The following is a 27,191-nucleotide window of genomic DNA, read 5'->3' as shown; positions in this document are numbered from 1 at the left end:
GGAATATTAATTTTTTAAAAAACGGATGGGATGCCTTGTTCTAAGAAGTACAGCACTTTATCCTCCATTAATCCTAGATCCTAGATCTTGCTCTAGTGATTTGTGCCATCTAAGTGGTTACAGTTGCATTGCCTTAGTAAGGTAGCACAACCTCTGTTATCATATTTTGCTCTGAACTTGCATTTTTCTTCCATCAGACTCCGTCTGAATTCCATCCCTCCTTCTTCCACACCAAGACATGGTACAAGAATCAAGTGTTGAATCAACTGCATTATTTTATTTCTTGTGTTACATCTTTAGCATTATTAACATATACAAAACTAGCAAGATCAAATCTCATTGTTGTTCCAATGTCTTTGTTTCACATTGTGGCTCAGAATTTCTCACCAGGTAGAAATTCTTCATTCACAGGATAAGCTTTTGGGTTTGTTTCCCACAGCACCTTTTCCTTTGCACCTGTTTTCATATGAAAATTGACTTTTCTGCAATCAGCAGGGCTTGCAGGTTCGCTCAGGTCTCCTCCCAGCAGCAGGCAGAGCAGGGGCTGCTGTAATTAAATGGTTGGCAAACTCCTGCAACTTTGTGGGTCAGAGCTGGCAGAGAAGGAGTTGTCAGTGGAGGAGGCAGGCAGGAGAACTTCTTGCTTTATGTCCCATGATGCTGGATCCCTGGTGCTGATCGAGGAGATAGAACATTAATGATGCAGACAAGAGTCCCCACGGTGGCTTTTCAATGGATTTTCCATCTGGGTCTACAATGGCTTAACCTGCCCAGTTGATCATGTCTGGAGTATTTGTCTACAGGGCACAGCCCTCTTAAAAACCAGGGAAACAAAGCCATAGGAAGGCAGAGCTGGTTTTGACAGAAGTCTCCATTAATATTTCTGACTTCACAACTGAACTGAGTTTCTTTTCCAGTAATTCTGTCAATCACTTTCTCTCTCAGCAAATCGACACAACATGACCCTACCCATGCTGGGTAAAACAGCTCTTAAGGGAAATACAATAGAGAGCATCTCACATTAATCTCTTCTGGGGTATTTGACTGTTTTCCACTAACCTTTCATTCTGCCAAATTTAATGAAATCAGCTGCTTTTCCAACTATAACCTGTTCCTTCACTGTTTAGATGTTCCTTTTAGGTGATAATGGTGAAGGCACATTTGAGATGCAGCTAGCAAGGATTTAGCCAATCTGTTTTCTCAAAATAATCCTCAACAATGCATAACAAATGACACCAAGTTAGTTTATTTTATCCAGACCCTACAGAGTCAACACAGTACAGATTCCCAAGACTTGTGTTGTGCACCTCACTGCCATAAATTTAAAAATTCAGGATCCTTGTTGTGTCTATACATACAAGATTAGAGGAAACAGTTTGAATATAGTATGGTGAATGTATTACATTGGGTTTATTTTTTTATTGCTGCATTGATAGGATTTAGAAAAGCTCATGCTCCTGAGAATAAAAAGGTCTGAATACAGCAGCAGTCTCAAGAACATTGAATTTCTGCAAAAATGAGGCTAAGTTTAAATTATGAGCAATATTAAGAATATTTATTCACCTGGTCTGATCTTCTTGATGATCTTTTTCAATCATCTAGCCTGACAGAACTTAAAGAAAATGGCATTTGTACCTGAATTGTGAAAGATTTTTCTTTCTCTTTTTAATCAAGCAAGATATAACAGAAAACAAATCAGGATGATAAAAACAGAAGTCAGACTTACAAGAAAAACAGCTGTAGCAGCTAAATGGCTTAAAGCAGAGAAAGTAGGAAAACAGCATGTGGGGCTAATGATGGGTGGTTTTCAGGTTTCAGAATACATTAAGGCATTCTCCCTGTTTACTAAATTGCTCTGGCAGCATTTGACAGCAAAGGTTTTGTGGATTATAGGAGTGCAATGGACATAACTAGGATATTTTTATTTCTCAAAGCCTGGCCTTTGGGTAATCACCAAGAAGTTACACACCATAGGAAGGATTTGGGTTGCACAAGTCCACAGAAGGTCATATTTTATTTTTCGAAAATGTTTCTCAGATTGTTGTTTACTTTCCCTTCTTTTTGGTCTGCCTGGGGTTTTTGGATATTTTTTTTTTTTTTCTGTCTCTCAGCACTCAGGCCTTTTGTCAGAAAGTGGCAGACACAACCTGGAAGCAGCATCAGTTTAATTCTGGCACTTTTACCAAAGGGCACTTCTCAGCAGTGATGGTTGCTGCCTGACCACCTAGGCATTGAACTATTGCCTGTCTCTTCCTGCCCAAGAAAAGCCAAACATAATTTCATGGTTTTACAAAAATTGCCTCAGCCAGAAGTTAGGAGGCTTATTCCTCAGGTCTCCTTTTAAGTGCTTTGCAAGCTGACCTGGCATCTCTGGGGCATAAAGCCTGTAAAATATTGACAGGAACTGAAAACTGTGCCTGCTGGATCTGAGCTTCTTGTTTCTGATGAAGAGCAGAAGAAATCCAACTTGTGCACTGGTACCCAGCACTGTTCCCACCAAGGGAAGGATGCTGGAGCCAGGTACTCTGCAGCTCTCCTCACCAGAGTGGCTGAGTGCTTCAGCAAACTAATGGATTTTTATTCTCACGATGTCACTGTGAGATAAGGAAGTGTTTTCATTTCATTTTGAAGTGTTATTTTCAATTTCTTTGAGGCATGGAAAAATTAAATGACCTACTAAAGGTCACTTGGACAGTGTTTGGGAAAATGCAGAAGGAATCCAGCCCTTCCAAGCTGCAGCCTTAATCACAGTCCTGCTCTGCTTTGGCACCGACTCAGTGGCTGTAGTCAGAATCAAAATATATTATCCAAGATATTTGTCATACCTTTTTTTTTATAAATGAAATTTATTTGTAGCTCATAGCAGCTCACTGTCACCCCCTTGCATTACTATCAGTGGTGACAATCAGAAGCATGTAATTAATTTTCCTTATTTCTCTCCTTGCAGGCTAGTGTCTGATCTGTTGTTTGGATCACAGAAGAATGAGATGTAACCCATTTCTAATTATTCTGTGACTCTAATTTTGGCATTAAATAAGAGAAGCATATGAGATGCTCATTAACTGACAGTATTTCTAAACAGAAAAGTCAACACTGGCCGAGGACAGACATACTGTTACAATGGGGTTTCTGATAACAATTTTAATAATAATTCTGGTTATTTTGAGGTAGTCAATAGAGATGGAATAGCTTCAATAGACTGTGCACAACCCAAGCTCTTTTATGGGACTCCTTGAGGCATAGAAATCTATAGGGTCCCCATGTGGCAGCATCAATATTGCTTTATACAAACGAAATATTTAAGGACTAGAAATTAAATGTTACAGGGCATTCCCTTCTTTTTGCTGTTATTGTTGTTTTCGTACTTATCTTCTAAAAACAGCCCAGTCCTTATTTTCTCTTTGCTCCAGGCTTGGTGCCTTACTTGCCAAGGCTCAGTCAATAACCAAAAAATCCTAACAAATGTTCATGTTACCAAATTTCCTGAAACTAGAAAACAGTGTCACAATCTTAAATATAGAGGTACTATTTACATTTCAGATGAACTTTAAAGAATTAGGACAATTTTAAAGCACTGTTTCAGATGTGAAAAAAATTCTTTGGGCTTGAAAGTTTTTCAAGCAACTACATTCAAGTTTTGACAAGACCCTGTGCTGAAATATCAGATAAAAATAATTTGTGACCTCTAATCCCCACCCTTTGCTGCTCAAAATTTAGAACAAGTACCAGGTTAAATGGACCCTACTTGGCTATTAACCTTATATACAGCATGCCTCAGAACATGCTGTTGCTGGAAGCACTTTCCAGCTGGAGCATGAGCATGGCAAACCCTCTGCAAGGTGTGTTTGAGTCAAGTGAGTATTTTGGTGGGTGTCTTTTCCAGTAGGTCTCTTTCCTTGGGCAGAAGCTGCTGCATTGATATTCCTTGTGTGTTCCCCCAGAGTAGGGTTTCAGCTTGGATATTATTTCAATACCTTGGTAGCCCAGGCTCAGGGGCTGATCCCTCACTCAATATATATATATTTATTCTATATATATATATAATAAATATCTATATAAATAGGATTACTGTAGTTGCAGCATATCACACCCAAAAGCATCTCTGTGCTTGTTTAACCCAGCTCTTCCCATGCTGCACAGCATTGCTCACACCAGGCATTAAGAAACCCATTAAAATGATCCTTCAGGATCCCCAGTCTGTGTTACCATTTTCAGTTATTTGTCTGCTGGGTTTTGGGGTTTTTTCTGGTTTGGTTTAGGGGCTTTTTAGTGTTTGGAGTTTATATTTCTGAGCATCCCTTTGTATCCCTGACAACCAGCAGATCGCTTTCTGAGATGAGATTCTCAGTCAATAACTGCTCCTGGAGCTGCTGTTCAGCAAAGTCCTGGCTCTCACAATGAAATTAGGTGGATGAGCAATTCAGTTTGGTTCACATGTCTTCTGTCCTGGAGGCTAAGATGAGATATAGCCAGGATGCAGAGAGGCTTTTGGTGTGGTTTTCAGGGGCTCCTCTGTACCTAGCATGTCCTTTGGAGAGGTTTTTACTTCCACCCCTCTTCAATGCCTGAATAACACAAAAAAAAAGTAGCCAAGAGCAACAGCTGCTGAACTATTTGGTCTCACACTACTGAAAGGCCAAACAGAGTTGACTCCTGAAAGGCTTTTGGGTGTTCTTTGATTTTATAACCTCCCTGTGACAAAAAAAAAAAGATCATATTCTCTTTCTTTCAGGTAACTTTTAAAGCACTTCCTCGTGCTTTCATACCAAAGCTCAGTTCACTGTCACTGGGTGTTGTACCCATCACCTGAAGCTGTTTTGCTTTCAGAAGCTGCCACACAAAAGAGAAAATAGCTGCTATTCTGGAGCAAGCCCCATTTACACCTACATGGGAGGTTCAGTGTGCACCCTATGAGAAGCTGGAAGAATTGATTGCATGTCTGCTCAGTCTGAATGGGTTAAGAAGTGTAAATTTTAACACCTTAAAACACTATCTTGAAGTGCAATAGCTTAAGAGATTTTAAAAAAAAATAATAGTAGAAGGTGTGAGATGGGGGTCTCAAGTGCTGAGAGGGAAAGTGTTAACAAACAGTTTAATTGCTGTTTAATTGCAGTTTAATGAGGCTGCCAGGTGGAAGCTCTTAAAAGCCGATTGCCAGGGTAGGTGCAGCTCCAAAGGGCAATCCTGAGGTTGGCTTGTGGGCTCTGGATTTTTATTTGTCTCAAGAAACAGTTGGCACGTGCTGGGCTGATTTCTGAAAGCTGGTGGGACAACTCTTCCCCATACTTCGGGTGAAAACCCCAGAGCTTCAGCTGGTGAGTCAGAGCAAACACTACAAGTGCTCATCAGAACCCTCCTGGATAAATATTTCCCTTCTTTCTGAGTCATGCCCATTCAGTGCTGCTGGCAGAAATCCTCTGCTACCTGAAGGGTTGGCACAAAGAAATCATCCTCTCCCTGGCTCCTCTGAGCATCCCAGGTGGGTGCAGGGTGCTGGGGAGTGGAGCTGTGCACAGGGGAGCTTGGGGGACACTTGACACAGGAATTTTACCCAGTGAGAGCAACAGAGGGAAACCTCCCTGGAGCATTTGCTTGGTGTGTCCCTATTTTCCCCCCTCCAGCTCTCCGCTGGATGCCCCAAGCTGCAGGGCTGTGGTGTGAGCAGCTGGGCAGTGCTGCAGCCTGGACTTGGAGTCTGGGAGAGATGGAAACCTGTTATAAGGTGTGATGTGGAATGCTGCAGGTGGTGGGACTGAGGTGTTTCTCAGTGTCAGGATGGCAGGCAGGTTGGGTTAGATGGCAGCAGGAATTCACAGGGGCTGTGTCACAGGCCAGGATGTTTCTCATCAGCACCTTTGCTGAGAAAGAAGCCAGCTTGCTTAACACAGCCACCTTTCCAGGAGAGGAAGCTGCACATTGCTAGACCAAGATAGCTCAAGGCCATGGCCCTGTTGCAGAGCTCTGCAACACAGGTAGCTCAGAAAACAAATATGCTGGATGCTTGGAGATGGGGAGCACTGTGCCACGCTGGGAGAAAAGCCAATGCAGCCCCAGCCAAATGGAGAAAATAAGCCTGGCTCTTTGCTTCACTGCTTGTGCAGCACCAAGTTGCCAAGTTAACTGTAAAACCAGGGCCCTCTCTATTCCTTGGTACACCCCTGCCCTAGCAAGTGTGAAACACCTCCATAGGAGCTGGTCTCATGTAGGGAGGTTGTTGTGGAGCAAACGTGCATCTTTTTAGCTCAGGCAGCAGCAGCTTGTGCATTAAGATTCACGGGCCCAGGGTTTGATGTCTGCCAGAGGTGCTGCATGCATGACATGATGCTGTACATGTAAGAAATGAAAAGGTCAAGTTATATCAAAGCCTCCACTCGCCTCTGGCACTTGGGTGCAGCTCCCTCACCACCATTTCTGTCTCCAGGGCAGCTGCAAAAGGTGTTGGGTGCTCTGGGAAAGCTGTTGCTGAGCTCCCAGAAAAGGGTTTTCTCTTGGAAATCTCTGTTCAGATTTAATTGTGGCTAGCTAGGTAGGGAGGATTAAGAGATGAATGCTTTTAAAAGGGCTGCCTGGGAGCTTTGTTGAAAAGATGGATAGTTAGATCTATTTGGGAAAAGTATTTCTGCTAGAGCCAAGTGGGTATTTGAGGGGAATTTATTTGTTTTCAGATTGGCTTTCCTGGCTCTGTTATTCGTTATAGGTGTCATCTGTCTCACACCAAAACTTCATTAGCATGTAAAGAAATAATTTTAATAATTTAGAGGGGAGGAAAAAAAACTCCCTTATTGTTTGGCATTGCAAAAGTAAAGGGAGATGTTAAAACACATAAATGTGAAGAGGTGAGGATAGCTGTAGATGGAAACAGGATTTAGTAGTTTTTAGCTTCTCCAATTGATTCCTATTCTACATCCTACAGCAACATCCTGGTAACCTTATTTGCTTTACCAGACATGATGCTAAAATAATTAGCTAGTCATACATTTCTCAGGAACTGGTAATTAATTGGACAATATTTGTACAGAGCAGGTCCTAATTTTGCAAACCCTTTGTCCTTAATGGAGATTAATTTAATCACGTAATTACTGCATTTCTGGACTCTGGCACACACAGTTACCCAGCTCATGTGTGATTTATAATAATTGCATGTGTAAACCAGGAATAGCCTGTTCCTAAAAATACTCTGCATGCACATTTGAAAACTGGGATCACAGCACTTCATTACTAGGATTTCATTTTAAAATATTTTGTTCTTTTATACTCTCTCTGTGAATATTATTTACTTTTGTTTATAACCTCTCAGCTAGACCATGCTCTGCTTGGTCAGGAATTTGAGATGGTGTTTTTAGTGCCATCCTGTATCTTGCTGGGGAGAGCCACTTGCAATAACTCTGTTTTGGGGACCTATTCCTTGGTGTGTTCTGGGATGGGCTGGTTCAGTGATATCAAGCAGTGTTACATCTTATATTGTGGTATTTGGACTGAAAAGGGTTTTATTCTCCCTGAAAATTTGTTTACACACAGAGAATGCTGAGAGATTTGACTTCTGCTTTAGGCCAATTTGTCATAATTTCTACCTAGACCAAAAGTATTTTATCACTAATTTAATACAGTCTTCTGAATTTTTTTCTCATGGACCTTGTATTAGATTGCTCCAGCATCCCACTCCTTTAGCAGTGAAGGACCTCCTAATTTCCAGTCGAAATCTAGTCAGAGCCATTTTATATCCATTTGTCCTTGTGTCAACATTGTCCTTTAGTTTAAATTGCTCCTTTGCCTTCCTGGTGTTTATCCTCCTGATGTATTTATAGACAGCAATCATATCTTCTATCAGCCTTCATTTTGCTAGACTAAACAAACCAAGCTCTTTCTAGGCTCTTCTCCAGTAATGGGCTCTTCACTGCCTGCACCTGGTCAGATCCAGGGTGCTCAGCAGTCAACAGAAGGGGCTTAGGTTGTGCAGAGCATCCTGATGAGCCCTTGGTGCTTGGCCCCAGGACTTGATGCTGCTGCTTGTGCAATACCAACACTGCACATGGTGTGTTTGCCCCCAGCATTTGTGTCTTGCTCAGCAGAAGGGAGCTGCTAGGACCCGGTCCATGGTTTCCTTGCTCTTGTCCAACAAACAGAAAAATTTTGTTATTGGTCCCTTGCTGCATTATTTTGTACAATGAAATTGCACCTTTTCTCTATTATTAAATTCCCAAGCTGCCCTGCCTCCAAGCTTTTCCTTCTTTCTGTGCAGGGCACTGCCATCTTTTTAGCCTTGATGATCAACTTCAGCCTTTAGGTCTTGATGATCAACTTCCCATTAGCCAACTTAACCAATTTCTTCAACTAATTCCCATCTTCTGGAATTTAGCTCATGCATTTCTTTGCAGCAGTCTTTGCTGCACTGTATCAGATGATTGACAGAAGAGCAGATAGATTAGATCTGCCACGGTTCCTTTAATTATTCTTTCCTTCATCATTTTCCCCTTCAAAAGCTCTTCTTAGTTTTTAGGTCAGACTAAAAGCTCTGCACTTATCAAGATAGATTTTTTTTTTTCTTTGGCTTAAGTAGAAGCAGCACATTTACTTTCCTCTAGCATGAAGATTTGTTAGAATTATTAAAAATACTGGCCACGGGACCTCTCAGGGTCTTCACTGGGGCTGGGTTTTTGCTCTGGACTCCCCCAGGGCAGAGGCTCATTGCTTTACTTCCTCAGCATCACCCTCAGAGCAGACATACAGTAACAGTTTCTCTGGGTCAGAACCATTTTGTCTCACCTCTCTGATATGTTTTCTGTCCTTTGCTATTTAAAATGTCATTTTTATAAAGAAAGAGAATATTAGAATTATTCTATATGATCAAAATGCTGTCAAGAAAATGTGTCTTGTGCTTGGGGACATGAGACAGCCTTTTCTTTTAATAGTAGTAGCAATAATAATAATATTAGGATGACAAACTAAGATGCCCCTGGAGATGTTGTGACAAAATGGAAGGACATCTTGGAATTAAAATTGATTGAATAATTCAATAAAATCGGCTTAATGCACAAAAGCAAAAAAAAAGGTTAGCTACAGGAAAAAAAAAAGAAGGAAAAAAAAAAATCAGTAATTTTTTTATCTTCTGAGGCCAATCTTATTGAAGATTGAGTCAGTTATAAAGTAAAACAAGGTACTTGAAAGCACCACCATACACTTGTGTGCCCACACAGGAGCCTTTCAGAGGGAACTGGAGGCAGATGGTAGCCCAGTACCTAAAGGTGTCATAAATCTTGAGCTACTTTAATTTACATATTTTTAAGGTTAATATGGCTTCACATGCCAGCCCTGGCCATTCTCCATGTCAGTTTGCACTTTTGCTCCAAACACAATAGTTGCATCTTCAGCTGCTGGAAATCAGTGCTACGCTGGCTCTGAAGTTCCCAGCAGCAGCTGGAAAGGGACATTTCCTGTGTCCCTGAGGCATCCTGAGCTACAGCACCTGTCTCAGATGGGTCCATTCCCATAACCACTCCATCCATCCATCCTCTGCTGGAATTCCCTCTCATTTCCTCACTAGGCTCAGGGTCTCCAGGCTTCCACACACATCTGCAGCCTTCCTATGCCTTGCTTCCCCTCTTCCCATCCTTATGCACCAGCTCTTTGTGTCTCATATATTTGTGCATTACCAAGCTCCAAGCATTTTCATTTTTAACTTTGTATTATCTGATTGATATAATCTTCCTTGTAAATTTCTTTAATTCAGTGTTCTGGGTTTATGTGGGGATTTTTATTAATGCTGTGCTATGATGGTCTGAAAGGCACTTTGTAAAATAAAAACCAGAACTACTGTAAATCTGAGATTAATAAGACAGAGTCTGTGATTACACACGCACACAGACATGTGTTGTCAGAGTCTGGATAATTTAATAAGCAGTAAAATTGTGAAGGTAACAAAACTTTAAAATGAGACCTTCTTGTCCCTTGCCCCCTCCTGTATGACAAGATTCCTTTTCCCAGGGAAGCTGTAGTTCAGAAGTGAGCAAAGCAAGCTAGAAAGGAGCTGAAGGCAGTGGGAGGTTTGCAGGCTGAGTCTCAGTACAAGAAAGTGCAGTGCAGCCTGGGTGACCTTAGCCAAGGTCTGCAGAGTGTTCTCAGACATCAGATAAAGTTTGCATGAGGGTGTCCTGAGTTTCTGAATTGCTTTGACACAGAACTGGAGGTGCCCTTGCCATGCCCTGGCTGGAGGCACGATGGTCCCAGGTGGGCACAATGGTGATGAGAGTGGGGAGCCCTGTGGCTGCAAGGCCAGTCTGCAAACACAGGCAAATAGAAAAACACTGTGTTAAGGAAGAAACACCCGTGGAGGCTGTTTTGTCACCCTCTTGGCTGACAGGAAAGGAAGGAACTTTTTTTTTTCTCTGTGATGGCTGCAGAAGCACTGAAGCTGTGACAGTGACGTGTGACAGTGGCACCAGCAAAAGGGAAGAGCTGTGAGTTATGTGGCTCCATCTGACTGCAGGGATGGACATTAGAGCTGGCTTTGCCATTTAAATGCACTATTGAAATTGAGGCTTGTGGAGGGTTTTAACCTTTTTTTCTAATTTATTTTCTATTTTGATTGTCACTATCTTTTCGGTATCTTCCCACCCTTCCATGTTTTAAATCAAGTTTGGCATATGAGTATTTGGCCTGCTTGGGAATACTTCTGCCAGCTGCCAAAATGTTCTGTAACAGGGAAAAAGGAAGGAAAAGCTAAATGTGAAATAGAAATTACTTCCAGTAATAAGGACATTTCAGCCTTACAATTGCCCAGTGCTTTACACATGGAGTAATAAATGGCAACTTTTTGCATGAGAGAAAAAGAGGCCTAGCAATAGTTTCTCCCTCATGTTTTATTATACAAGGTAGAAAGCATGAAAGTGCATTTCCATAATATATTGCAGTCACAAGGTGCTGATAGTCCTTATGTGTGTGATATCTTGTTTATTACAAGTCCTGGAATCAAGCTAAAGCTAAAAAACAGATCTCTGTTTTTCTAGCCACTCAGAAAAACTGAAGAAAATAATTGAGCCAGGTCCAGAACTTGAAGAATGTTTATATAGGAACAGGGAGACCTAATTGCCCTAATTCTTACCCTTTGAAATTTCACAGACATTTGACATTTTACTCATCCTGGTAACATCAGCACCCAAGCAGAGCAGCCCTTGAGCTTTAAGCTGTATTTGGAGAGCAGGAGCAACCCAGCACACAGAGGTCTCTCCTTCCTGTGAGGTCTCTCCACTTGGCTTTACACAAACCTTTTGCTCCATCCCCTTGTGCATGAATTTGGTTTTCACACCCTTCAGGCTCCCCTGTGCACTGTCCTTGTGTCCCAGCTTCTGGCTGTGGTTACACCTTAAACCCCAGGGAGCAGGATGGAATTTTGGGCTTTGTCCCATTCTGGCTGGATCCCCCCCTTGTTCTCAGCTCATCACTTTGCCCCTATTTTAAGAGAGAAGCTTTTTTTTTTTGGTGTCTGCCTGTAACATACTCCCTGTACCCATGTCCATGTAGACATCAACAGTAATTCTCCAGATCCAAATAAAAGTTTAGTGTCGAGGCCCATTTTGAAGGAGCCTTTTCTCAGTGTGGGCAGATATTCCTAAGTAAAAAAACATCCTGCAGAGCTGCAGAAAACGTGGATGATCTCCTCTCCTATTTTATTCAGATTTCTTTTCCAGTTACACTGATGTAAGATTCTAAATGTAGGCATTTAGAACTCTAATGTGTGGGGGTTTTATGGTTTGCTCTGAGAGGCTTTTTCTCTGAGAGCCACATTGTTGGGGGTGCTCAGGAATTTAAATGGGCTCCACTCTACCTGTATCTATTACACTGAGTATTTTTTCCATAGCAGATTTATTTACAAATTCCCGTTATTTCCTGAGATTGTGTTAAGGATTGAAACATAGAGGGTATTTTAAGCATCAAAATGCTTTGTGGTTATCAAACTGCATGAGCAGAGTGAGCTGGAGGGCTGCCAGGCAATGTTGCTGTCAAATTTGGGGGTATAATGTTCTTAGTGATGTTTGCAGTGAAAACACGTGAGCAATTTTTTACTGGTTTTCAGATGACAGAAATTAATGCTGCCAAAAATGCTTCAAAATTAACAGAAATGCCTCTCCCAACAAGGGATTTTTGTCCATAAGATTTTTGTTTTCCCATAAAACAGGTGATATCCACCAGTCTATTCAAAAATCCCTTCAAAAACGCAATGGAAAAATTTATCTGTCTTTTTTTACTAACATTTTGAATCCGATTAACTACTCTCCAGCCTGCTTAAAGATTGCACTTGTAAGATGTCCTGCTTTATTTTCTGTAAACACGGGATGCATTTATGTTTCTCATCTCTTCTTTCCTTTATTTTTTTTTTTTTTCCAGAAAGTTCAGCAGTATATAGTCATTGTTCAAGCCACAGATATGGAAGGAAATCTTAACTATGGCCTCTCAAACACAGCAACAGCAATCATTACAGTGACAGATGTGAATGACAACCCACCTGAATTCACTACCAGCACTGTGAGTATCAATACATCAGCAGAGTGATGCATGAGCACACAACGTGCTTGTAATTCATGGGTGTTTTATGTCCCTCGTCTGTCTCAGCTCCTTTGGCAGATAGGAGGAACTTGATAGATAACTGTGGGACAAAGACTTTCAGGGGGGGAAATAAAAAGGGAAAAAAGAAGAGAAGAATGATTCATGAACTAGCAAAACTATTTGGTGACCAATTTTGCAGAGGTGCTAAAGGAGCTGAAATAATGGGGCAAACAGACTCTATCTGATTGCATTGAAGAGGGTGCAGTTGTTTCCCAGCAATTGGCTGTAGACATATCAGTTGTTATTACTTAGGAGTGAAATCCTGAGCAGTAAAAGGTATTTTGGGTTTAGCTGCTCAAATATGGTTTCAAGGAAGCAGTAAATACCCTAAATGGCAAGAGGTACCTGGTAGAATTTGTGTTTTGCTGTTAGTTTTAACAGATGTGTTTGTGTGTGCAGGCTGTAGAGGTGTTTTTCAGTCCATCAGGTTTTAATCAGCTGAAGATCTTTCTTAGATCAGTATGGCATTTCTCTGTCCTGTTCTCATGTGCTCCAAGTCACTGTTACTGAGGGGAAAAAGGAGGAAAAAAAATGAAAAGTCTGCATATGAAAAATTAGAGCTGAATAAGGGAAAAATGAAGACTTAGAAAGTGAAATGGTGTTGTCCCTTCAGCCTTGCATGATCAATCCAGAGCATCTGGAGTGTGTGTGGTACTTTTAGAAATCACAGAGCAACACAGAGTTCTCCATGCTGATAAATGAGAAATCATTGTGTACCCACCATCTATATTCATAGGAAGATCAACCAGGAGCAGTAAATGATGCAACTTAAGCTGATACCAAATCTTAAAAAAATACAGAAAATCTTATTCAGGTCTTGGGGTGTGTGTTCCTTTTTCTTGCCAGCATGGGAATTTTCTCTGGAAAATGTTGCAGCATCTGATCTTAGAGTTCTGTGTCTCTAAGGTTATGGGACTTTTTATAATGTTTGGGGGTGACCTTGTTCTGCCCAGTAAATACTTAACCTATCTTTGAGTGAAAAAGGAATGACATCTAGTGGCCATGTTATTCAAGCACACGTTGTTCCAGATGCCCCAGGTTGCTTGGTGACACAAGCCTGTCAGTGTTTTCTGGAGGGCAGCATCCCTCCAGGCCTGGTGTATTTTAATATCTTCCCAAAACTCTTCCCAAAGCTGAACCTGATGGAAAGTGAGGCGAGGGAAATTTGCTTTTTGGTGAATTCTGAGAGTTTAATGTCTCTCTCTGTGTTAGACCTATCAGGAGTAAAAGTCATCAAGAGAATTAGCCACAGGATTGTGTTAATGGATTAGAAAATGCTACTTTTCCTTTTAGCAGCATTGATGTGCACCATTATTTTTCTAATTTATTTCAATCACTGAAGAAAGAGTTTTTCTGTGGCCTAAGGGCTTTATGCAGTAGCACGTGGGACTTTTTATAAAGATTTGAAAACCAACAGTGTTTTACAATAATATTTTCTGATTCTAAAGAAGCAAATATCTTTATATGCTCCCAGGTATAGCCAGGATGAATTTCATGTGAGTATGAAAGTGTAATATATTTTTTCCCTGACTGACAGAGAGAACAGCATCAGGCTGCTCAGTCTCTTTAAACCCAAGCTGGATCTCCTTGCTGTCCTCAGATAGTCTCGTCTGCATTTTAACACCTCTGAAAAATAGCAAAAATCTCTTTCCAGGCAAACTACAGCTCCTCAGAGGGTAAGAAAGCCCATAGTCTCTCTTAAGACTGGAGACTGTTTGGAGAGATACAGTATATTTTTATTTTAAATAATTCTGTATTGAGATGCTGTTGTAAAAACAACACAGGCTGAGTAACTGAAATTGTGGTTGGCTCTTGGAAAGCTGCCAGACAAAAGAAACTCAAGCAACTGTATTCAGCACAGACACATACAAAAGCCCACCCTATTGCACTCCTAAATTACCTGTCATTCAGCCAGGGTGGTTTTAGACTTAATCGTTTCTGGATAGGAATGTAGCTCAGGAGAACACTGCACCATGCTGGTGTCACAGCTCATGTATTCAGCAGCAGGAATTACTGTGAGTGTGTAAAACTTAACAACGGGGCAGGAGAGAAGAAAACAGCCACTTTTGGGGATCAAGAGTCAGAGCACATCCAGAGCCAGGCAGGACCACATGGAAGTTCAGACATGGGTGTACCCGAGCCAAAAGCACCTGTCCAGAGGAGTGGATGACCTGATTAAGTATATCTGAGGTATAATGGCCATCCAGAGTGACAGATGGGCTCTGACCAAAATGCAGTGCTAGATGAGAAAAGAGCAATAAAATCCCACAGATCCTTAAATGTACAAATTGAAGACACTCTGCTAAAACTCTACTTGTTTACTTGGGAGTGGATCCTTGTGTGTTTCACACTCATTAGTACATCACCTGCAAGGCTAGGGGAAGGTCTTGCACAAAAGCAGGGTAAGAAACAGCCCCACCTTCTTCTGCAAAGAATTTTGAAATCATACAGAGGAGAAAAAAATCACAGCCAGCAGATGGAACAACTTAAAACTAAAGTCTGGTGTTAATGCTTAAGTCCAGTCCTTATCAGCAAGTCAGGACCAGTCCTGACAGTCACAACCAGGACTGCCTGCATCCAGCTGGGAGGTGCTGGGGCACAGCAAGGACAATGTGACCTCCTCTAGTTTTCCAAGCTCTGGGGTTTTTTTTGTGATGGTAAATGTTTTCTCTATCTGCAATGCTATCTGGCCATGCTGAGAAGCATCAGAGAGCAGCTAACAGTGAGGAAATGTCTCACGAGAGACTGCCCTGGAGTGGGGCACAATCAGATCTGTGCCAGAGTGGAGCATCCTGTGAAATGCTGTAAACATCACAGGCAGCTCTACTGGGCAATTTTAATGATTTAGTGCAGGACCGTGACCCAGGGAAAGCTCTCCTGGCTTGCTAGGGGATTTTCAGCCCACTCTTTGTGTTGTGTTCTTCATGTGACATTGCAAAAATAAGTGGAAGGAGGCAATTCTTGCTTCTGCTGAAGAGCAGAGTTACAGAATCTGGGCAAGCAGAGGGAACGCCGTCTCTGCAGCATGTCTGCAACTTTGGGTTGGGTGCCTTAAAAAAAAGGGTGGTTTAATCCCCTGTGCCCATGTTTTCCATTGTCCTTAGGGTGTGCTTAGCCCTGCTGGTTCTTTCTCATGGCATTTATGGTGGGTTTTGCAGCTGCCAAATCGTTAGGTGGTGTACACTAGTGAAATTTTAACTGGACTGTGTTACAAAAGCTTTGTAGTAATTTTTACTAGGAAACTGGCTCCATAACTGTTACAAGATAAAAGTACTGGTATCAGTGTGCCCTCTGTTATCCAGAGTCCCTGTTACTCATAACAGGGTCACGTCTTCTGACGAGTCTTAATTATGTGGAAATTCCTTTGCCTCCCTTCAAAGATTTATCTCTGGTGTGCAGGCAAGTTGTATTTTTTTCTGTGTTAATATAGATCCATAGCTGAGCCTCTGGCCAGATGCTCACCTCAGATACAGGGGAGGTGCAGTGAAATTATTGTTGGTGTTTCAGAGATTAGAAGTCAGCTGAGACAAAACAATGCTGGACAGGCTCAGGTGAGGTTTTATGCAAGGTGGAGGCATCTTTTTTGCTCGTGGAAGTGGTGCCTTTAATTCCAGTGAAATCTTTATCTCCTATCAAGCAGGATGCCCTTTCCAGCCTGACCCATGATACCATTAATAACCATCCAAGGGTTTCCACTTTATCTAAAGCAATGCATAATCAGAGGGGAGGAGAAGTTAAAGAAATCCATGCCTACACTTGACTTGTACAAAGTCTATTTTTATCTTATTCAATCAGGAACAATCAGGCGCAGAGAGGAGACGCAGATAAATTTGCATGATCAGACTTCTGTGTCTTAAATGTTAATTAAAAGTTATTTTAAATTTGCCTACTGTGCAGAACTTGTTTTGATAGTAGCCCTTGTAAGGGAAATATTATTTCTCTGGGCTGAAGTGCTCGTGATTAGTTGAGCTTGTGGATTCTTGGGAAAACCTGCCTGGCAATCAACTTCTCCTTTAAAAAAAAAAAAAAAAAAAAAAAAAAAAAAAAAAAAAAAAAAAGAGGCTATTCAAGTTCTTTAAGCTACTGAGCCTTAGGAGGTCTTATTTAAAGCTACTTTAAAATTTGCCCTTTGGCACTGCTTTGAGAATCTCCTCTTCCAAGGCTGAATCCAGCGAAGCATGGTTTAAAGTCAGCTCTCTGCCCGCATCCCCTTTCCCACCAGGCTGCCTTGCTGGCTCACCTGAGCACTGACTCCTCTTAGAAACAGCTCTAAAGGTTTAGGAGCAGACTATGGGGCTGGGGTGGGGACTTCCCAGATCTTGCTGGCCTGGCCAAAGGCTGGCTGGGAACCCAAAGCAGGATTAGGTGGTACAGAGCAGCACCGTGCATAGGGAGATGCTCAGAGCCTAGCAGAAGGGGATGTGTTGCTGGATGAGGTTAATCTAGTTACAAAGTGGATTTGGCTAATCAGTGAAGGAGCTCGTTGCAAGTACATAAGAAAAAGCAGTTCTTGCCAGTTTTTAACTGGGCTGTTTAATTAATAGTGTCAGATCAGACTCCTCTGGCTGCTAGAGGAACACTGAGTTAGGAACCTGGCTCACACTGAACTGAATCCGTCAGCAGCGAACTCTGCAGAGCGACTTCAAGCTCAGTGCTTCCTGAGCAACGTGACATGGAGAGAGACCCAAGTTAAAAGGGCTTTTTGTTTTTGGCACTGCACTGCCAAAAATGTCTGACCTTTGTCTGTGCAGGTATCCTGGCTCCTCGGAGTACTGTGGGAAATGTTAATGAGCCTGCTCTGAGAAGTGTTTTGAAATTCGGAAGTGAAGCAGGCTCTCAGAGCATCACTGCCCTGCTAGTGCTGTCCTTTACCACAGAGAGTTCTTCCTTCTCCCTTTTTGATGTTTCCTTCTCATTTTCTCTCCTGTCTCCACCCTGATATAGTAGAGCACATCATTTTATGGAGCAAAACAAGCCAGGCTCCTCCAACCCCTTTTTATGTTACAGCTTTCCATTCCCTTGGGTATCTTGCTAACTCTGCTCTGAACCAGGCAGACTCTGCTCAGATTTTTTTATTTTGACAGAGAAGTTTTTTCAGTGCCTTGAACAAGAGCACTGATATTTCCTAGGATCACATTTGCCCTATTCCATGGCACTGGGCACCCTTAGTCCTTCTGCTCTGTGAACATGCCAAAATTATGGAAAAGCAAACAAGCATGAGCAAAACTTTTATTCATTCTTCTGTGTGCATTTGTTCTCATGTTAACACTGTCTGAGGACAATGGGTTGCTGTGCACCAACAAATGCAAGAGCAAGAGTGTCAAGAGTTGCAGAAAGAGCCCATGTGAGCTGTAAAATTGTGACTTTTTTTGGCAAGTGGCAGAGCTTGGGGTGAATGCCTCTCCTGCTCTCCAGCCCCCCAAGTTGAATCCTGCTGAGTGTAGTTTTTAAAAGTGAGCTCAGAAATAGCTAAAGAAAACCTTCAGCCTTGACTTCAGCCTGAAAGATACTGTCTTCCAAACGACTGTGAGACAAAGATGTAAATAGGTCTCCTTGGGAGAAATGATATTTAGTGGTGGGAGGAAACCACAATCGGAAACCAAGTCGGCCTGCAGCAGTTTGGGGTTTCCTAAGCACATTTATAGCCAGATGTATCTGAAGCATTCAGTACATGTGAGCATTATGAGAAATCCCTGCTACATGTTTCCTCATGTTTTACCAATTTTTCTTACACTATGAAGGGAGGACCCAGGAGGAATGGGATTTCAGTGGGATTTCCCACAGACAGAGAAATGGACCAGGATGCCGACCAAGGGCTGTCCTAAAACCAGATCTTAACACAACTGATCCAAGGAAAACCAGTGGAAATTGGTAGCTATTTCCCAAGAGTTGGGATCCAGATATCCAGATCTGGAAAAGATCAAGTGCTTAAATCCTGAGCACCATGTACCTCATTACTCAGCCTGGAGACTGAAGCTGTGTGAGGACTTGCCCATTCAGATCTCACAGTCCCCACCTGTGCCATTCAGAAAGCCTGCCATGGCATTTGAATATAGATGAGCCTGAATGCTACAGGATTTTAAAATCATCAAAATAATGCCCTTGGTATAATTTAGAGGCAGTTGTCACAAGAGACAGAAATCAAGGTGAACAGTACAGGTCAGAGCTGGCAAGTGGAAAGACCACGGTGAGAAAATGTGTAGGGCTGCGTTGTTTTACAGTTGAAAACAAACCCAGGAGTTCTGTACAGTTCTGCAGACAGGCTTTATCGTTAAAAATCAATTGTGCTTTCCTGGAAAATCCCAGGTGACTGTGTTTGCTTGCAGTTTTCCAATCAAAACTAAGCTCTGCTGAAGTAGGCAGTAAAACTCAGGCTGTTAAAGAGCTGTCACCATCCAACTGAAATGAATTATTATATTCAAGTGAATTGAATATGCCCAGTAGCATTTGGGTACATGAGCATCTACCTAATTCTCTGTGTTTCAATTAAATATGTAGTTGGTGAAGTCTAAAACTAGAAATCAGTTTAGTTTCCCTCAATAAGAATTCAGCCTTTCTAAACTGAAATGGCCTTTCTGCCTCTTGTGACTTTGCAGGTCCTGATGAAAACCTTTGTCATGAGCAATGAATTAGACTAAGGATGTTAGGTCAAGGAGGTAGCAATAACAAACAGAGAAAGAGCAAGCAGAAACAATGTTTTTCCCTCTCATCCTGCCTCAACTGTGCCAGGACTCACCACACTAATGCCTGGGGCTTTGCTGCTTCAGCCCTGCAGGTCAGCCAGGGGCAGGGAAGGGTTTATATCTTCATAGAAATAATTTACATTTTGACCTGCCTTTTGTTCAAACTCACCCTCAGATAGGGATCCTGACCTAATTCTAAAGCCTGCCCAACAGAGCTTAGGAACTGTGATACCTGCACAGCTTTGATTCTGAGAAGGAGCTGGGGATCCCCCCCAAGTCAGGGTGTGGGGTTGTTGTGGGCAGCACAGCTCCTCCCTGGCACAGCATCCTTCAGGGCTTAGAGCTTCTCCCACTGCAATGCTCTGGAAAACAAGACACACTTCATATTCTCTTGTGGATGCTCAACTTTTGCTCTTTATTTTATTACCTCTTTTGTCTAAAATGAAAGATATTTCTTGGATTATGAGAAAACAATAATTCCCATTATCTTAATGAAAAGAGCATCAACCCCTTCTGTGATTTCTGTTCAGTCTTTCCAAGACATTCTGCATATGGCAGAAAAGATGAAATAACTTCAAGAGTACTTGATACAGTCTGCAAGATGGATAGGTAGATATAAAGATGTGCATGTGCATACACAAATATAGATACACATACAGCTAGTTTCAAAGCACAGATAGATACTGATAGAAGGCAAACAATCATCAGTTATCTCCAGGTGTCTACTCCCAAATAAATTGTGGCTTATTTGAATTACTCCATTATATTATATTACTCCATTATATACTCCATTATATGTATTGATGTAAAAAAATGTGGTCTCCTTAGCATAAGTCTCTTACTAATAGACCCCATTAATCAAGGTCTAAATTTACAGTGGGTTTTGTTTTGTTTATTTCCTTTCGGTGCATTCATTTTCAAATTATCACCAAATTAATCATGTACAGTGCTTTAAACCAACTGCCATGTGGTGAAACAGTCCTGGTTCCTCTCTATTACACTCAGCTTTAGTTATTAAGGCACAGTTCAAGGCTCTTTTTAGCCTGATTCTGTCCTGAACCTAACTGGAATCAGCTAAATTCTTCTGTGTAAATGGGTCGGTCACGCAGAAGAAACATCAAATGTAATCTTGAGATTGCCCAAAGAAAAAGGAGAGAAAAAGAAAAAAAAAAAGAAGATAATTTTATTTCTCTTTATTGATACCTGCCTCCTGGTTAAAAGAAGGATTAAAATGAGGTCATTAAACTTTCCTTGGAGACAAAACCCAGACCTCAGTGGTAATATGATTAATCAAATATAAAAGTGAAGCTACCCTGAATGAATAACTCATTTTTATAAAATACCTAATTACTGAAATGTCGTCTACTGCAGAAAAAGAAGGAGGGGGGGGGTGAAATTAATTGCAATAACAATTCAAGAAGATAAAGTTTTTCTGAATTAGGTCTACACAAGAAGCTAAATTGAGTTGATTAAGTAATTTTGGTTTCAGGAACACCCTTCATGGAAGTTAATGAATTTTTCAGACCTTGGAGTTTGAAATTGCCAAAGACCAATGATTTAAAAAATGGGAACAATGGTTTCATTACAGATTTCAATTTTCTGTCACCAGAAAAAAAAAAAAAAAAAAAAAAGAAGGAATATAAAAAAAAAAATCTTATTGGTCTCTCTCAAATTGGACACATGTATTGCTTGGTGTAAAAGTGGGAATAATATAACCTCTTCTCCCACTGCTAGATTGTGCAATCTCAGACAATTAAAGGTGGAGCCCCACACAGGAGGTAGAGCCCATGATGCTGCTCCTGCTCTGCTTCCCACCGTGTAAGGGTCTGAAATCCAGGAGTTACAGCACAAACTTCATACTTTCTGTACGTTGCTCTCCTTTCTGTACCATTGGTGACCATCATTAGTGGGGTTGAGCAGCACAGCAGTGTCCATCACCACCATTACAGTGGTAATTAAATTATTAATAATTAATTAAATAATTAAATGTTGACATTTGGTTTTCTAGCCTGCTGTTTTGCTGCTTTATGCAGTTAATGTTATCAGAACACAGATGATATCTGTTCACTGGCAAGAATGTCTGAATGTGGACACCCAGCACCACTGGGGGGGGGTCCCTGCTTAGGCTGGCTGTCCCCACAACCCTGGCAGGTACATCTCCACATCTGCCAGATGTCCCAGGCAAATACCCATTTGTAGTGGATTATTTCATTATCTGAAAAGTACACAGCATCTCAGGCACTCGTGCCAGCCTGAGAAATTTAAATACATTTTGCAACTCCATTATTGCAAGGCACTGAAATAAATCCCCTTCTGAAGTTGGCTAACATCCTTGGGTCGGCAGGTTTTTAATATTTCAGCATTCTGTTGCCTTAAAAAACAGTTGCTTCCAAGGGATGTCATTTTAAGAGGATATATATCTGGAATTTCATTAAGCACATTTCACTTATGAAATCTTTAGTGACATGCTGGGGGGAGGAAAAAAAAAAAAAGGAGATTTAATGAAGGATTTGGTGGTGCTTTGAGTTTTCTTTTATCAAATACTTCTAACTGTCTTCATGCTTCCCAGCTGTAGAAGAAAGGGTCAGGATGCAGAGAACAGAGAGAGTTAAAATCAGAGAGGACAGTTAAAAGGTGTCACATAGGTGTTTGGGAGCATGGTAGAGTTTTTTCCACTGTTCAGCTTAGTGCAAGGACATGTTTTGATTGCCAGGAAATAACAGAGAATGAATACAAACATTTTCCTTCCTCATTTTTACAAGTATATAGTAACTCCCTCTTTTCTTTTACCCAATATCCTCCCATTTCTCCCTGCCTTTCTCTTCCCAGCTATGTGTGCTTTGACTTCCCAGTTGTAAACAAAATTTCAGCTCGAAGCCTTTCTCCTGGCAAGCCTGATGAATTACACAGCATTTAATTTAGTCTTCATTCCGTGCTCTGAATTACTGTGAGAGGGCAGGGATGTGTTTTTCTGTAATGCCAGATTTGGATCTAGGTGAAGACGTCCCTGCTCGTTTTAGGGGGATCCGACCTTGAAAGGTCTTTTCCAACCCAATCAGTTCTGGTTTTAGGGACTCCCTCAGAAGGTGGGTTCAGGTCAGGTCTCTCCTTGGCTTTGCTTGGGGATGCTGCTGTAGCTGAACCACCAGGGTTTGGCTGCAAGCTGGAAGGGCTCTTCAGCGTCCCCTGCCACATGCAGACCCGTGTGTGTCCCTCCTGATTCCTTTCCTATAGGAACAAGGGAGCAAGAGGGAGCAGAGAAATCTCCCTGGGGGGTGGAAGATCTCACCCCACCCACAGCCATTGCTGTTATATTTTATGCAGCAGTAAGGACATGAAAAAATCATCCATTGTGGCACCAGCTCAGTAAATCACATCTTTAAATCAGACTAGCAGCACTTTTACAATTAAACACCTGTTTCATTGCCTGTCTACTACAACGATGCTCTGTCCAAGCAGAAGCCCTGTTTATGACCTGTCCTTGTGGGTTTTACAGCACTTGATTGGGGTGTTCAATCCTAGTTTAAAGAAAAAAAATATAGCCCTGTGAGCTAATTCTGAGACTAATCTGGAAACAACAGAGATTTCAGTTGCAGTGCAGAGGAGGTTTGAGCTGGAGTCAGCATGCAGACAGGCTGAGCTGTGCCACGTAGGAAACTTCTTTAAAATCTCAATACCAGGATTATAGTGTACATTAAAAAAAATTCCATTTCGGTGCTCTTTAAATTCCCCCTTCCCAAATACCCATCTTCCCATCCCAGGGATGCATAAGCAGCTTTTATATGCCTTAAATCTGAAAAAATTAAATTAAAAACTCATTATGAGAAGTGGACAGTTAATAAGAAAATCCTAAACCAGACTTATCAGCTTGAAGGCCCTTCTTGATGAAACTTTTATTACAGGGGCCTGAAACATCCTCCTCTATAGATATCTCACCAAGAAATACAGAGTCAGACCTGTGAAGTAGGTTCTGCTTACTTAGGAGCTGGACTCTGTCCCCTAATTTTGGGGAATGTACCCATGCAAAATGTTTCATTACATAAGTGGATGTACATAAACTCTTCTTTTTTTTCCTTTTTTTTCTTTCTTTTTTTTTTTTTTAAGAATGAGGCTTTGTAGGCAGCTCCAGCTGTTTTAAGATCTATTCCTCTATTTAAAAGATAGCTTTACTAATTACACCTGACAGTCAACTAGTCTGCAGAAAAGTGCCAGCTACCTTTTCCTGCTGTTCATTCTGGAGGCAAGAAACAAAGGTATGTGAGACAAGAGAGCAAATGAAATGTTCAAAGGGTTTGTCTCTAAAACTGGAAAATAAAAGGCTTTGCTATCAGATCAGAATTTTAACATATACTGTTTCCACTGGCTTATGAGATAAAATCTTTTATTGTTGAGTATAACCATTGTTAAAGGTCACTGTTGCAAAGGCTACATCATTTAGACAAGATGAGATCCTATTTTGGATAAATTCACAATTTTTCTTCCTAACAAGGAGATAGTATCAGGATTTAAATGTACTAGAGTGCCAGGTTACAGATTAAAGGCTTTTGTGTTCTGGAAACCACACTATCCCAGATTTCAGGAGTTTCAGTGAGACGTGCAAGTCCCCAAAGTCAAGTAGGTTGATTAAAGTGGTTCTTTATAGCCTTTGAAATACAGATAAAGTACAACTTTCCTACACGGGGTTAATGTAGATTTTTTTTTTTCCTTGTCAAGGCTATATGCCTTTCCAAGGACATAATTTTAATCTCTTTTTAAGCCTTTCATATGAGTGTTGTAAAAAGCTCCTTTGTGTTGTAATGCATTTTTATAAAATATCTAAATTTCTATGCAAACTGCAAACCTTGTTTCATAAGATATATTTATCTGGAAACAGTTATCTTGCAGCAGAATTATGTCATGTCATCATTTCTGTGGCATCTTTTTATAGAGTCACAAGAATGTAACATCTGATAATGAAAAAAATTAAAAATTAGAGCTTATTGTCAGACATGCAAACTTTTTTCTTTTTTTTTTTTTTTTTTTTTAATATCCTTTTACTATTATGTGCTCTTGTCTCTGAACTCCTGGCAAGTGCTCTAAGAGTCTTTGAACCAAGGTGAAACCTGCACGTTCCTTCCTTACAGTCTGAAATAAGAGGGGTTTCTTCTCTTGCTTCTGAAAGAAAGAGTATTGCTTTCTTCTCCTCTGTTCTGCTTTGTCTCCATATTCAAAAAGTCTTGTAATTTAATCCAAAACTAGGCATTGCTTGGCATTTTGAAAAAATGACACCAATAAATGTATAAACCAGTGGCTGCCATCAGCAGCAGGAACCCAGTGGATGTTGTCTGCCCTATTCTAAGATCAGTTTTAGAAGTGCAAAAGTTTAGGGTTTTCTGTTGGTTTTCAAACTCATCCAGCAGAAGTGACACCAGCACCTTTAGAGCACATTGAACATGGAGATTCCCTGTGGAATCTCCCACTGACCAAGTGGCTGGGCTGGCTCCACCACACCATGCGTGGACCTCTGAGAGCTCCTTTGCAGGCAGGTGAGGCATTTGGAGAGGAGATGGGAGGGAGAGAAGAGACTATTTCAGTTGGAAAGGACCTAGAACAATCATCTAGTCCAACTACCTCCTGACCAGTTCAGGGCTAACCAAATTAAAGCATATTATTTAGGGCATTTTCCAAATCCTTCTTCAACACTGAGAGACCTGGGGCACTGACCACCTCTCTAAGAAGCCTGTACCAGTATTTGATCACCCTCTTGGTAAAGAAATGCTTCTCAGCATCCAGTCTAACCCTCCGCTGGCACAGCTTTGAACCATTCCCACACGTCCTATCACTGGGTACCAGGAAAAATAGAGCACTGAAGATAAAAGCAGAACTTCCAAAGAATCATAGAATCATAGAATCATAGGGGTTGGAAGGGACCTGGAAAGATCATCTAGTCCAACCCCCCCTGCCAGAGCAGGGCCCCCTAGAGTACATCCCCTAGGAACGTGTCCAGGTGGGTTTTGAATGTCTCCAGTGAAGGAGACTCCACAACCCCCCTGGGCAGCCTGTTCCAGGGCTCTGTCACCCTTACAGTAAAAAAATTTTTTCTGATATTCAACTTGAACCTCCTATGCTCCAATTTACACCCATTACCCCTTGTCCTATCACTGGTCACCACTGAGAAAAGCCTAACTCCATCTCCCTGACACTCACCCCTTACATATTTGAAAACATTGATGAGGTCACCTCTCAGTCTCCTTTTCTCCAAACTAAAGAGACCCAGCTCCCTCAGCCTTTCCTCATAAGGGAGATGTTCCACTCCCTTAATCATCTTAGTAGCTCTGTGCTGGACTCTTTCAAGCACTTCCCTGTCCTTCTTGAACTGAGGGGCCCAGAACTGGACACAATACTCCAGGTGTGGCCTCACCAATGCAGAATAGAGGGGGAGGAGAACCTCTCTCGACCTACTAACCACACCCTTTCTAATGCACCCCAGGATGCCATTGGCCTTCTTGGCCACAAGGGCACATTGCTGGCTCAAAGCATCCTTGGAAAGTTGGTGAGCTGACTGGCATCACTTCCCTGCTCTCAGCTGGGCAAGGCTGACTCCTGCCCGACCACGATGAGCCAGTGCCTGCAGCCTGAGCACCGTGACAGCTGGGCCTGGTACCAGCAGAACAAAACTGTGAGCTGGCAAGAGTGTGTTGGGCTTTATAGAAAACGTTTGGGGAAGCATTTGCCACATGGCCTATAAACCATGGCATCCATCTGAAGTGGGGATGCAAACGTGGGCTGACTGTGGAGCAGATCCAAGTGAATGTGCAGTTGAAGCAGGGATGCTGCGGTGCCAGGGATGTTGTGGGCCTGAAAAACCAACAGAAGTGAAGTTTGTGTTGGAGTTGTTGGCCAGTGTGATGCAGAGAAGTTGCCTCAGAAAAAAAGTGAGGACATTGGTACTCAGAGAATGGTCATAATTTGAGAACACACTTAAGCGAGTGGTTCTTTAGTAAAGTGATGAAGAAGTAAGTATCTCTAAATCTGATTTGCACCCAAAATATGGTTTTGTGAGGAGCTGAGGGAGCTGGTCTCTGCTCCACAATGGCAACTGTGGAGCAAGAACCTGGAGGTCACTGTTGGGCTGGCACAGAAGCTGGTAGCCAAGTCTGCCCTGTACAGCGTAGGAGGGGAGAGGACAACTTGCAGACAGAGTACAGTCACCCCTACAGAAAATGGTATTGGAAATTAAAGGTTGGGGAATTGATAGTAAGGCTTAAGAAAACAGCAATTAGGCTGCTGGGAAGAAAAGCTAAATTACTGGTAGTAGGAGTAGAGGGGGAAAAAAAAAAAAAAAAAAAAAAGAGGATTATTGATCTAAATATCAAGTTGGCAGATACACAGAGTACAATCTAGAGAATTTTTACACCTCTGGGCTTGCTCAACGCCCACAATAAAAAATGCAGGCCTATAAAGATGGAATAAGAAGCAATCAATTAGGATGGCATTTGCTTGTTTCCGTGCTGCAGCTGGGCAGGCACATCACCCAGTGATTTATTAAGAGATTTTTGCCTTTGTTTGTTGTTGGGTTGTTGGGTTTTTTTTTCTCATTTTACACAGATTGCTGCAACCAGACCGCAGTTGTGTGTTAATTTGCCTGCTTTTCAGGCTTCTTTGTTAAATATCGTGTGGAGAAGGTAAACAGTTGGCTCTCCTGCCAGCACTTGGCTGGGACTCTGTCCTGAAGCACGGAGGAGTTGTGGGCTGCTGCCTGCTCATCCAGGGCATGTGGGCAAGCACCCTGGGTTCCCCTGGGTTCCCCTTGGATCCAGAGCTTGCTGAGTAATGGGGAGGTGGCAGCAGAAAGCAGTCAGGGATGGGAAGCCCCATGCACACCTCTGCTCACTCTCATTTCAGTTTGTCTCAAGCCAGGAGACCAAG

General features: G+C 41.8%; 1 protein-coding gene across 2 annotated transcripts in view; it reads left to right on the top strand.

Moving 5' to 3' along the window:
- The window catches only part of CDH4 (cadherin 4), a 407,728-nt gene that overhangs the window by 357,027 nt on the left and 23,510 nt on the right, over window positions 1-27,191 (top strand). For both annotated transcript variants that reach the window (XM_071759459.1, XM_071759458.1), the window contains one exon: window positions 12,382-12,519. In XM_071759459.1, the coding sequence (XP_071615560.1) occupies window positions 12,382-12,519 (138 nt within the window). The remainder of the gene's footprint in view (window positions 1-12,381; window positions 12,520-27,191) is intronic.

The sequence above is a fragment of the Heliangelus exortis genome, chromosome 16 (assembly GCF_036169615.1).
Source record: "Heliangelus exortis chromosome 16, bHelExo1.hap1, whole genome shotgun sequence".
NCBI lineage: Eukaryota > Metazoa > Chordata > Aves > Apodiformes > Trochilidae > Heliangelus > Heliangelus exortis.
The sequence above is the reverse complement of the archived record's forward strand: the minus strand, read 5'-3'. Positions and strand labels throughout refer to the sequence as shown.